General features: G+C 41.5%; 1 protein-coding gene across 3 annotated transcripts in view; it reads right to left on the reverse strand.

Moving 5' to 3' along the window:
* The window catches only part of mettl22 (methyltransferase like 22), a 27,752-nt gene continuing 13,452 nt past the window's right edge, over positions 1 to 14,300 (reverse strand). For 2 of the 3 annotated variants that reach the window (XM_013136154.3, XM_013136153.3), the window contains exons 6-12: positions 9,642 to 9,786; positions 6,061 to 6,132; positions 5,528 to 5,581; positions 4,721 to 4,801; positions 1,747 to 1,849; positions 1,087 to 1,255; positions 1 to 541 (exon numbers count right to left, since the gene is read on the reverse strand). In XM_013136154.3, the coding sequence (XP_012991608.2) occupies positions 509 to 541; positions 1,087 to 1,255; positions 1,747 to 1,849; positions 4,721 to 4,801; positions 5,528 to 5,581; positions 6,061 to 6,132; positions 9,642 to 9,786 (657 nt within the window). In that variant the 3' untranslated portion in view covers positions 1 to 508. Of the gene's footprint in view, positions 542 to 1,086; positions 1,256 to 1,746; positions 1,850 to 4,533; positions 4,639 to 4,680; positions 4,802 to 5,527; positions 5,582 to 6,060; positions 6,133 to 9,641; positions 9,787 to 14,300 lie in introns of all 3 variants that reach the window. The other variant, XR_002197475.2, reaches the window with a different exon arrangement.

The raw sequence follows: 14,300 nt of genomic DNA on the forward strand, positions 1-14,300 counted from the left end.
TAACTTCAGTAGTTTTAATCACTCCTATCAAGCAAACAACTTACAGGTCTTGTGATAAACAACGTATTCATATTAAGCCCATATAACAAATAAATATATAAACAAACTGCTGGATTCATACCGTTTAGTGAACATTTAGTGATGTTTAAAACATTGAAATCATTTCAAATGTACACATCAATCTGACAGCTGGTAAGTATGAATCTATAACTCTGTTTATAAACACATGGCTGAGCTTATATCTACATCTATGTAATTTAGCCCACAGCTTTTGAGAGACATTTACTATAGCAATTTGCATTTGTGTCTCAAGGAAACAAAGAGGTCTGTCCAACAGACTTGTCTGACCCGTGGACCTGTTGACAGGTGAGACATTGAAGGAAAAACCTGGAGGTGGAGGAATGCAGATGCTTGGGGTCAGAATGAACGAGACCTGTACAGAACCAGATCCTAGAACAGGTCTTGGATCAACGCACAACTGGAAGCAGAGTAGGCCCATTCAGAGTGCTCAGATGGGCGCAGCTGTCACTTTCCACAACTCCTGAAAAAAAGTATAGACCGTTATCCCCAGTGGAAAAGTATAGACAGTTATCCCCAGTGGAAAAGTATAGACCGTTATCCCCAGTGGAAATGTATAGACAGTTATCCCCAGTGGAAAAGTATAGACCGTTATCCCCAGTGGAAATGTATAGACAGTTATCCCCAGTGGGAAAGTATAGACAGTTATCCCCAGTGGAAAAGTATAGACAGTTATCCCCAGTGGAAAAGTATAGACCGTTATCCCCAGTGGAAATGTATAGACAGTTATCCCCAGTGGAAAAGTATAGACAGTTATCCCCAGTGGAAAAGTATAGACAGTTATCCCCAGTGGAAATGTATAGACAGTTATCCCCAGTGGAAATGTATAGACAGTTATCCCCAGTGGAAATGTATAGACAGTTATCCCCAGTGGAAATGTATAGACAGTTATCCCCAGTGGAAATGTATAGACAGTTATCCCCAGTGGAAATGTATAGACAGTAATGTATAGACAGTTAGCCCGGTCCACGGCCCAGCCCTGTGTGCGTATATGTGTTTGTCCCTCACCAGCAGCTCCACACGTTCGTACTGCAGACACTGAGGGAAGTTGGGGGAGACCTGCTCTACTGTGAAGCTTGTCCGGCCATCCTTCATCTCCTCCAGCTCAGACAGACAGTGGCGGAAATGGTCGTAGGCTTCACATGACACATCCATCTGTCTCACCGTGAAGTTCAGCCTGAGGAACACACACAAACATTGCAATTCCACTCTAGGGTAAAACATTTGACATAAATATAGTAAATATAGAATAAAACAGTTTGCATTGGTGTAGAGAATATACTTACTGGCCGCTTCATTAGCTACACCTGCTCCTTAACTCAAATAGCCAAACAGTGAATAATGAGGCTGCTAGTCGATAAACAGAGCATGCAGACATGGTGAAAAGGCGTAGTTGTTGTTAAAACGGGTGACCTAAGCAACTATGACTGTGGTGTGATTGTTGATAACAGACATGCTGGACCCAGCATCTCATAAACAGCTGACCTCCTGGGAGTTTCACACCCTACAGTCTCTTGTTTACAGAGAATGCAGTGAGAAACCAAAAGGTCCAGTGAACTGCAGTACTACAGGGAAAACACCTTGTTAGGCGAGCCTTGGTTGAGATGACAGAATGACCAACCTGACGGAAAACAGGTGTAGCTAATAAAGTGGACAGTAGGTGCTGACCTCTTCTCTATGGACAGATATGCAGTACAGGGGTGATGGAGCTGGTTGCAGATTCTGTACAGAGTTCGGAACAGTGCATCTGTCAAATCATCATCGTAGCACACTGGAATAAATCAGGGATGAACAAATGACAACTTTCATTTATAGGCTCATTCTAACATTGTAACAGTACAACCCTGCAAATAAAAGCAGAGTGCAATGATGTGCAAATCATGTAAACCCTGTATGCAGTAGAAAATAATACCGAGACAACATATTGAAAGTTGAAACTGAAGATATTTAGTTTCTTGGAAAATATATGATTGCTTTGATGCCAGCAACACGTTACAAAAAAGCTGGGATGGGGGGGGGGGGGGGCACCAAAAGACTGGAAAAGTTGTGTCTCACTAAAAAACTAAACCTGGTGGAATATCATACGAGTACATTTGATCAACTGGCAACAGAGGTCAGTTACATTACTGTGTATTAAAAGATCATTCCAGATTGCAAATATAAATATTAATACTATTCTACCAAAAAATGTACATATGTTTTACGTCCCATGATGAACAATGGAAGATGGTTATTAGGCTAAAACAAACCTGCATTTACAAAGCCTCGTTGCTAGCTGCCTTTGGACCTGGATCATAACTGGAATCCTCTTTCGCTATAAACTGCGATGCTGCTCCTGTCATTGTAACGCCAGATCAATAAATGTTTTCTTGCTTCTGCTGCTCAACAACTTAACTAAAGATTCTCAAGGGCACATGTCATTATATAACATTTTTATAATGTATTGCTTTTCTTTCCCCTGAGTGGCAGACACATCTACGTTTCATTTTTATGTTTTGTTCCTTAATTATCCACTGTTCAGATCCTTATAGCAAAGACCCGACAAAATCTGACGTTACACACAGGGTTGCCAGATTCACTGACAATATAGGCCCAATAAATACAGGACTCCATATAAAATCCACACTGTCATTATAAATAGCACAATTTCGGGAAATTATACAATCTGGCAACACTGGCTACACTCCCACAGTCACAAATTAGTCGATCATACAAATGCATTATGGATTCATAATTTTTTAAATTGTTTATCACTTCAATATCAACTGAATAGTATGTCACAAATGAATCATATGTTTATTCTGCTTGATATAATTTTTTTCAAACATAAGAGACTCTCTCTTATTGGCTGGCATGGGTTCAATTCAAGAATAATATCTCGCAATGTGAAATTGTTTCGGGATCTCATCATCATTAAAAGATTCAGAGAATCTGAAGAAATCTATGAACACAAGGGACAAGGCCTAAAACCAATATTGGATGGCTGTGATCTTCGGGCCCTCAGACGGCACTGCATTAATAACAGACATGATCCTGTAGTGGAAATACCTGCATTAATAACAGACATGATCCTGTAGTGAAAATCACTGCATTAATAACAGAAATGATTCTGTAGTGGACATTACTGCATGGGCTCAGGAACACTTCTGAAAACCAGTGTCTGTGAACACAGTTTGTCACTGCATCCACTAATGCAAGTTAAAACTCTACCATGCAAAGAAGAAACCAGAAATAAACAACATCCAGAAACACCACCGCCGCCTTCTCTGGGACCAAGCTCATTTCAAATGGTCTGAGGCAAAGTGGAAAACTGTCCTGTGGTCGGACTAAACAAAATGTTAAATGATTTCTGGGAATCATGGACGTCGTGTCCTCTGGACTAAAGAGGAGAGACCATCCTGCCATCGAGACGTCTTTGTCAGGGAAGGCCTTGCTTATTCCAATAAGACAATGCCAAACCACATTCTGCATGTATTACATTCTGCATGGCTCTGGAGTAAAAGAGTCTGGGTGTGCTAAAATGGCCTGCCTGCAGTCCAGACCTGTCACCCATTGACAACATTTGGCGCTTTATGAAATAAAAAATACAACAAAGGAGACCCTCAACTGTTGAGCAGCTGCATTCATATATCAAGATGAATGGGACAACATTTCACTACAGCAATTGGTCTCTTCAGTTCCCAAACACATCCAGATTATTGTTAAAAGAAGAGGTGACGCAACACAGTGGTAAACAAGCCCCTGTCCCAACGTTTTTGAAACGTGTTGCTGGCATCAAATTCAAAACGGGCTTGTATTATTCCCAAAACAATAACATGTCTCAGTTTCAACATTGATATGTTGTCTTTGCACTAGTTTCAATTAAATACAGGGATTAACGATTTGCACATCATTGCATTCTGTTTTTATTTGCCAATTCTTTTGCAGCATCAAAACTTTTTGGAAACAGCGTATTAGATAATACATAAAAGCAGGGATGGCAATGACTACTATTGACACCAGATCTGTGTGCCAGTGATATGTTATTATGAATCTATTTAGCAAAACCATGCTGTTTATCTGAATGTTGCCACCGCAACAAAATCCCTCCAAAACAGAAAGCTTTTCAGAAATGGTAAAACATTTTCATACAATCATTTCCCATGAAATGGGAACTTTCAGAAGATATTTTGAATACACTCCTAGAGATCCTAGATTCAACGCTAAAGTGAGCTGCTGCTGTAATTACATTTAAAATGACAGCCGCAATGGAATTAATGGCATCAGTTGGCAACGATAAACATCTGATACCCAGTAAAACATGTATTAAGAAATAAGAATGCACACAAAATCCAGCTTAAAATAAATACATTGGTATTATATTGAAAACCTCTGAGAGAAACTTGGTCAGATCTGTTCAAAGCCCGAGCCCACCTGGTCACAACCCGAACCCACCTGGTCACAACCCGAACCCACCTGGTCACAACCCGAGCCCACCTGGTCACAACCCGAGCCCACCTGGTCACAACCCGAACCCACCTGGTCACAACCCGAGCCCACCTGGTCACAACCCGAGCCCACCTGGTCACAACCCGAGCCCACCTGGTCACAACCCGAGCCCACCTGGTCACACCCCGAGCCCACCTGGAGACATCTGCCTTACCATCAGCTGCAATGATAAATGCAGTGTTGTCATAGAGATCTGCTACCTCATCCTCTGTCCATCCAAACTCTTCATCAGCATCTGAGAAACAAGGAATGGATGAGACGGACATGATGGAGACATGGGATGATGTAAAGACATGGGATGATGTAAAGACATTAGTGGAGATTATGAAGAGATTAGTGATGGTGGGGAGGATAAGGGATTACGGAGAAAACAAACAGAGAATGGATAATGGTGAAATTTGGGATAATGGAAAAACTTAATGATGGAGAGTTTCGTGATGGATGGTGAAATGAGGGATGGAGCAGAAAAAAGAAAGACAGCGATCAACTTAATCAGTTTAATAAGGTGCATGTTTCCTGTACATTTGTTTCTGTGTCTATTTGTGTGTGTGTGTTTCTTTGCCTATTTGTGTGTGTGTGTGTGTGTGTTTCTGTGTCTATTTGTGTGTGTGTGTTTCTGTGTCTATTTGTGTGTGTGTGTTTCTGTGTCTATTTGTGTGTGTGTGTGTGTGTTTCTGTGTCTATTTGTGTGTGTGTGTGTGTGTGTTTCTGTGTGTTCATTTGCGTGTGTGGTTATGTCCATGTGTTTCTGTGTGTGTGTTTTTGTGTATGGTGGGAGTGATTGGGGTGGTGACTGGGGTGATTGTGAGTGTGTAGTGTGTGTGTGGTGGGGGGGTGTGTGTGTGCGCATGTAGTGTGTGTGTGTGGGGAGGTGTAGTGTGAGTGTGTGGGGGGTGTGGTGTGTGTGTGTGTGGGGGGGTGTGTGTGTAGTGTTTGTGTGTGTGTGTGGGGGGGTGCTCACTTATGCAGAAGTCATGTTTCAGCCAGTCCAGCTGACGTACCTTCACCTCTCCACCTGGTACAGAAACAACAACAATACAACCCAGAACATCACAACAACAATACAACCCAGAACATCACAACAACACAATAGAAAAACACAACAATACAATCACAACAAAACACAAAAATGCAACAACACAGAGCAACACAACAACAAAAAACTAAAACAAATGGCAAAAGTGAACAATAAAAAAAAAGAACACCATGCAACAACATTAAAACACAGACCTTGTCTTACTAGAATTGGTAAAACCTGTCTAAATAGCACAGCCTACTTGTGTCAAATGTTAGCTAAACCTTGACTAACAAAACCCTAACAATGGCAAAACCTTGTCTAGTTATTAGCTACACTTTCAAGTTGGCTATACGTTGTCGAACAAACACAAAAGCTGAACCTTCTCACCATCCACCTATTATCCAACCCAAGAACAACTCTGTACAAACGAGGCCGGTATAACAGCACGTTGTTCCGTCCACTAAACGTTCACCCACCTGTGGGCTCCAGGAAGTGTTTGTTTAACATCACGTTCTTCTGGCACATGCTAAGCAGGTCCTCTCCAACATCTGCAACACAACGACGGAAACCCTAATGACCATAACCAATTACTACAGCCCAATTTATAAAGCTTTCTGGTCTAGTTAAGATTCTGGCATAACTGGTAAAAACACAGACATGCTATTCATGGTTTGAAAATGTTTAGTTGGGCCTGGGAACCGACCTGTAAGAGGATATTAACATGAGAGGTTGTTGTCAGCGAACAAATGGGGGACAAATTACAGAACAAATCAACATATAGTATCTCATTAAGTTGAGCCACCAGAACAGGCTCAATGTGCCTTGGTATAGATTCTACCAGTTTCCTCGTTCTCAAACAAGACCATGGATGAGACCAAATGTTTAGCCATGAATGTGAGACTAAATGTTTAGCCATGAATATGATACTAAATATTTAGTCATGAATGAGACCAAATGTTTAGCAATGAATATGAGACCAAAAGTTTAGCCATGAATATGACACTAAATGTTTAGCAATGAATATGAGAGCAAATGTTTAGCAATGAATATGAAACCAAATGTTTAGCCATGAATATGAGACCAAATGTTTAGCAATGAATATGAAACCAAATGTCCAAGCTGAGCAGCACCTTTTCACAGGACCAATGTGAATGAGTAACACACACACACACACACACACACACACACACACACACACACACACACACACACACACACACACACACACACACACACACACACACACACACACACACACACACACACACACACACACACACACACACACACACACACACACACACACACACACACACACACGTCTGTGAGACAGCAGAGACACATTTATTCCAACTTTGAGTGATTCTCTCTAATAACCGTTTACATACACATGTGAAAAAAAGTCTACTGTCCTTAACTGTGTTAGATGTAAATATTACTGAGGAATAACAAGACATTCAGATACAAGTTCAGTTTGTATGAAGGGCCAGGCTTTCTGTAATACCAGGATCATCAGCTAGAGGGGGCTGTAGCCCGGCATGTCTTATTACACAGACTTTAACCAGGTATCCCTGCTCACCGTGAAGCTCCAGATTTCTATAAATCTCTTCACTTTCAGCAAACAACACCTACTGAGTTACAAACCCTCCTCACATCCATTCTCTAAGATACACCACTGTGTTGACCAGAGAACTACATCAAGCTAACCCCTGTTGGCTTGCTAGCACCGGTGAAATACAGCATCCTAATTAGCAGGCTTGCTAGCACCAGTTTACTGACAATAATGTTCAGTTGTTTTGGCAGAAAAACAATGTGATACAGCTGCAGTAATAGTACATTGCAGAATGGCAAATGTCTATTGGTCAAATGGAAAAATTGCACACTCATCTTTCACTGATGTTACCAAGACATGCAATCATTTTAACTCAAACAATAGCAGACAAGGGTGAGCAAAATCCCTCAGTAATTTCCTGATTGATGCAAGAAAACTAGCACTGAATAGAGCAGGGAATCATTGGGCCATCTAAATACGTTTTTTACAGCTCTGATACGATTGTCTTCACTTTTGCAAAACTCTTGGGGGACACTATCAAAAAAGTGTCAGACGCTACCTTGGAAGTTGGGGTCTCAAGCTATCGATACCTGCCAGTTTACACAACTAAACAGTCCAGAATCTGCATTCTCCTTTGATATGACTCGGGGAAATGTAGCATAATGTTAACAAACCCATAGTTTTTTAATCGGTTGTAAGTGGCGTTATAAAGCGAGATTTGGTTTGAATGTGAACTGGAGTCTCTGTAGTTCCGATGACTTCCACAAGGTGGAGTAAATTAGGTCTGTTTACGTTCCGTTACGACGGAACACTGGTGGATTTTTATTCCTGCTGTGAATTTATTTAAACCAGGCATTAACAAGCCTCCCTTAGTGTCTGCAAGCATAATCGCCAAAGAAAAGGAAGTCTTAACAATCTTTATTTTAGCAATCAACACTAGCAGTCCTAAATGCCCCTGCTTGCTAATGTGACCTTAACAACACACCTGAGGTGCGTCTTTAGGGCTCAGAAAAACAAAGTGAGATGACTGTTTCCTAATTAGGCAGAATATTGCTCTGGTTTATTAACAGCAAGGCTTTCATTAAATAGGCAGATCATTTCTCTAAGGGAAAAGTTGAATTCATTGGCATAAAACAAACAATAGCCTTCAATGTGAGAAAGAATAAATAGTTAGGTCCAGAAACATTTGGACACTGACACAATATTCATAATTTGCTCTGTACACCACCACAATGGATTTGAAATGAAACAACCGAGATGCACTTGAAGTGCAGACTTTCAGCATACACAGTCCCCTTATTTCAGGGGCTCAAATGTAATTGGACAAATTAACACAATCATAAATAAAATTTTCCTTTTTAATACTTTGTCAAGAATCCTTTGCAGGCAATGACGGCTTTAAGTCTGGAACGCACCAAACGCTGGGTTTCCTCCTTTGTGATGCTTTGCCAGGCCTTTACTGCATCTGTCTTCAGTTGTTGTTTGTTCGTGGGTCTTTCTGCCTTAATTTTTGTCTTCAGCAAGGGAAATGCATGCTCGATCGGGTTGATATCAGGTGATTGACTTGGCCTTTGCAGATTATTCCACTTCTTTGCCTTAAAAAATTCCTGGGCTGCTTTCACAATATGTTTTGGGTCATTGTCCCTCTGTAAAGTGAAGCGAGGTTCAATCAACTTTTCTGAATTTGTCTGAATCTGAGCAGACAATATATCCCTATACACTTCAGAATTCATCCAGCTGCTTCTGTCTTCTGTCACATAATCAATAAACACAAGTGACCCAGAGCCATTGGAAGCCATGCATGCCCATGCCATCACACTGCCTCCACCATGTTTTACAGATGATGTGGTATGCTTTGGATCATGAGCCTTTCCAAGCCTTCTCCATAGTTTTTTCTTCCCATCATTCTGGTAGAGGTTGATCTTAGTTTCATCTGTCCAAAGAATGCTGTTCTAGAACTGGGCTGGCATTTTTAGATAAACAGTTGGTTATCACTATTTCCTGGATGGGAGACCAGATGATGGAAGTGGTGTTGGTCTGAAGGTCAAATCACAGTTCCCCAGGCCAATGAAGCCCGGTTGAATCTGGCAGTCATACCAACATGGTGAGCATGTCACTGTGAGTTTGTAAATCATATTAAAAAAATTAGAGAGAGTGAGAATGCGTGTGTGAGTAAGAACCATTACTACTAAAAGTATGACTGAGAGTTTGACTGAGAGTGACAGAACTTGGACAGGCTAATTAAAAGAAAGGTAAAAGACCTGGAAAACACAGCCATGCATCAAATGGCAAAGTGGAGAGACCCAAGTACAGTTCTTAAAAAAAGAAAAAAAAAAGAGTAATTTCTAAACCAAGAAATCAGACAGTGAGATCCAGTGACATTATCCATGTCTGCTGAACTTGACAATGGATTTTCTCCACATGACTATTCCATGTGAATTGACTGGGACAGAGCCCAGCTGAGACAACCTGGGGAGATAAACACTGGCTGCTGCAACAACTCACCTGTGCAGTAAACCATTTTGGCCACCATTGCCATGACGACGCTGGTCAGTCCAGTCCCTGCCCCCAACTCCAAGACGGTGGCTCCCTTGAACGTGTTTGGTTGAGACAAGATTAAATCAGCCAATAAGAATGCACCACGCCAGACCTACAGGACAGGGAGAGATATACAGTACAAAGAAAAGAGAGGGGGGGGGGGGGGGGGGGGGGGGGGGGGAGGGGGCTGTGTGACCACTTCACAAGGACCAGAGACAGAGCGCCACTTCCTCACTAAATACAAAACTATTAGAGAACACTACTTCCCAAAATGTGAACCTATAATTAAAAGTTTCAACAACCACTCAGATAATGACTAGCTAAGAGGAGAGAACAAAGAGGGCTGTAAGCCAGCAGCACATTATATAACTGCCGGCCAAATGGAGAGTGACAGTGAGTGACACAAAGTGTTGTTGATTTTGCAGTATATACTGGAGTGTTCCCTAATTCGCTACACTCGAGCGACAGTACCCTAAATGTACAGCGCCTTGGCAAAACAGACTTACATTTGGCTGAACTGTGAGCGTGTCGACCGTGCTCAACTGCTTTGTTGGAATTCACTTTACAGATGTTTTTGGTTGCCGGGCAACTTATGTTCGAAGTGGCTCACTTACAGCCATCTCACACAGTATCTACGACTACGGATGAACACGGTTGCGGTTTGGTGCGTCTCCGCACTCACATGACTGATGTTATTCAACAGCGCGAGTAAGACCGACAAAATTCATCATTACTGTAGAAAAAACAGCACCCAATCTCAGGTGCCATGCTGGGTTGTTCTATTATGTGCTTTATTTAATTGAAAACTGTCTACTTCTAATGCTTTGTTAAAACAGCCAAATACCTACGCCAATTGCCGTTTAAAAATAAACTGCCATTTTGAAAGCTACGCCCTCCTCCTTCCATGACCTCCTAAATATGTACATCACCTCATTCCATTGTCAGAATTCTGAACTCTAAACTAAACTATTTACTTGTTTTTTTACCCCATTTTCCGACCTAATCCGTCAAAAGCACGCGCCACTTAGCGTGACCATTCAACAATTTAATTAGGATATTATTTAAACATAATACAAACGATACAGGCTACTTGACAATTCGACATCAACTGGATAGCCCCACTACAACCCCTGAGAGAGATCTGCAAAGATGCCCTGTTTTTGATACCTATTCATTTGGAGAAATGGATCTCGTCTTTTACCAATAACTACTCTCGGTTTTATGATAACTTATTCATGTCACCTACAGAAAAACCTTATACACCCATCAGCCATAACATTATTACCACTGACAGGTGAAGTGAATAACACTGATACACCCATCAGCCATAACATTATGACCACTGACAGGTGAAGTGAATAACACTGATACACCCATCAGCCATAACATTATTACCACTGACAGGTGAAGTGAATAACACTGATACACCAATCAGCCATAACATTATGACCACTGACAGGTGAAGTGAATAACACTGATACACCCATCAGCCATAACATTATTACCACTGACAGGTGAAGTGAATAACACTGATACACCCATCAGCCATAACATTATGACCACTGACAGGTGAAGTGAATAACACTGATACACCCATCAGCCATAACATTATGACCACTGACAGGTGAAGTGAATAACACTGATACACCCATCACCCATAACATTATGACCACTGACAGGTGAAGTGAATAACACTGATACACCCATCAGCCATAACATTATGACCAGTGACAGGTGAAGTGAATAACACTGATACACCCATCAGCCATAACATTATGACCACTGACAGGTGAAGTGAATAACACTGATACACCCATCAGCCATAACATTATGACCACTGACAGGTGAAGTGAATAACACTGATACACCCATCATCCATAACATTATGACCACTGACAGGTGAAGTGAATAACACTGATACACCCATCAGCCATAACATTATGACCACTGACAGGTGGAGTGAATAACACTGATACACCCATCAGCCATAACATTATGACCACTGACAGGTGAAGTGAATAACACTGATACACCCATCAGCCATATCATTATGACCACTGACAGGTGAAGTGAATCAAACCAATCAATCAAATTTATTTATAAAGCCCTTTTTACAACAGCAGTTGTCACAAAGTGCTTTACAGAGACACCCGGCCTTAAACCCCAAGGAGCAAACAACAGTAGTGTTGAATTTCAGTGGCTAGGAAAAACTCCCTAAGGTCGAATTTTAGGAAGAAACCTAGAGATGACCCAAGCTCAGAGGGGTGACCAGTCCTCTTCTGGCTGTGCCGGGTGAGATATTAAGAGTCCAATTGGAAAAATAAATACATTTCTCTGGGCTATTTGATTTTAGACTAGGTCAGAAGTATGACCAGGTGGGACAAGGACAGGGACAGCAACGGGCCCCCCAAACCAGGTAATCCGCAGGTGTGGACCAGGACCTCATCTCCTTCTAAAATGTAAAACTGGAGGAAACTGAGAAAAGTTAGTAGTACATCCCTCATATCCCCCAGCACAATAATATAGCAGCGTAACACCTTGGAACTGAATAATAACTAATAATATCGTTATCATGGCACCTCTCAGTGTGTGGGATAGATTAGGCAGCAAGTGAACATTCTGTCCTCAAAGTTGATGTGTTAGAAGCAAGAAAAATGGGCAAGCGTAAGGATCTGAGCGACTTTGACAAGGGTCAAATTGTGATGGCTAGACGACTGGGTCAGAGCATCTCCAAAACTGCAGCCCTTGTGGGGTGTTCCCGGTCTGCAGTGGACAGTACCTATCAAAAGTTGTCCAAAAGTTGTCCAAGGAGAAAAGTGGTGATGCACGTGGGGAGGGATAGCTGGCTCGTGTTGCCCGATCCAACAGACGAGTTACTATCATCTCAAATTGCTGAAAAAGTGAATGCTGGTACTGATAGAAAGGTGTCGGAACACACAGTGCATCACAGTTTGTTGTGTATAGGGCTGTGTAGCCACAGACCAGTCAGGGTGCCCATGCTGACCCCCGTCCACTGCCGAAAGCACCTACAATGGGCACGGGAGTATCAGAACTGGACCACGGACCAATGGAAGAAGGTGGTCTGGTCTGATGAATCCCGTTTCCTTTTACATCACATGGATGGCTAGGTGCGTGTGCGTTACTTACCTGGAGAACACACGGCACCAGGATGCACTATGGGAAGAAGGCAAGCCGGCGGAGGCAGTGTGATGATTTAGGCAATGTTCTGCTGGGAAACCTTGGGTCCTGCCATTCATCTGGATGTTACTTTGACATGTACCACCTACCTAAGTATTGTTGCAGTCCATGTACCCCTTTGTCATGGCAACGGTATCCCCTGATGGCATTGGCCTCTTTCAGCAGGATAATGCACCCTGCCACAGAGCAAAAATGGTTCAGGAATGGTTTGAGGAAAAATTTCAAGGTGTTGACTTGGCCTCCAAATTCCCCAGATCTCAATCCAATCAAGCATCTCTGGGATGTGTTGGATCTTTTTTTCATAAATGCCTTCTTGAAGATGTGAACTTGAATGTGATTTCATAAACTAGTATGCGAAGTGTAAATATGAATAAAATATAAAACTCAAACCCTTGTTTAACCAGCAGAAAATACAGTACATTTCCTGCTAGACATGACTGGCTGAGATAATGAGGGGGCTGGATATGCTGACATACAGAGTTCTGATTAGTTGGCCAAATCATTGGTTTCTGTCATAACACCCATACTTGTTCAGTAGAATTGTAACCATGGGTTTTTCAAAAGCTATTGTGTTGCTACAGCTTTGTACCAAATTACAGCCCTGAATTTAGCTGATGTTATCACCAAATCTCAGTGGGCGCAAGTTGTGAGATACTACTTTCTGGAGGACAATAATGCCGTGACTCCGAAGAGGAATTGGACAACTTTGAGGAAATCCCAGACTTGAATACTGTTCAAAACGTTCAGGCAAAATTGAGGCCTTTCATTGCAATGCCAGTGGTCGAAAAATAAACGCTGGTTTGTCTTGTATAAAACAGCTGTCCATGGATTACATTTAAAGGTAAAGGACAACCATGGCATCTATGATAGAGACAATGAAAGATGCACAAATTCTTGGAGTATTGAACAGACTCAACTCAAACAACAAAGGATTTTGTATGTAATCATAGCATATAATATATTTTTTGCTAGCCAGATACAGATCATTCTTATGTCCCTTTTTAAAAAGTCAGAATGTTGTTTGCATTGCTAGTTAGCAAACTATAGCTACTGCCAATACTGTTAACGTTAGCTTGTCAGGTAACATAAACTAACTAGCTAACATTTCCTAGTTTCTAGCTTGATCGTTAGGTTGCTAGCTTTACCTGATGATTAGCTATAAAGTTAATAATACTGAAATACTGTTACAGTATACATTACTAATATGGTTAAATTAGTAATCCTGTAACATAATATATTTCATGTATGGTGGTTTTATTTGTTCATTTATTTGCTTTGATATAGTGTGTTCATTAGAGACCAACCAGACCAGTTTAGTACAAGATCAGTGTCCCCAGCTGAATACTTAAAGAGATGGGTGGGGTTAAGACCTAAGAGGATGTGAACTATGCTTTATGCTGAATGGGTGTAAACAAAGACCAGCTCTCT

This window comes from Esox lucius, chromosome 11 (genome assembly GCF_011004845.1).
Source record: "Esox lucius isolate fEsoLuc1 chromosome 11, fEsoLuc1.pri, whole genome shotgun sequence".
In the NCBI taxonomy this organism is placed as follows: Eukaryota; Metazoa; Chordata; class Actinopteri; order Esociformes; family Esocidae; genus Esox; species Esox lucius.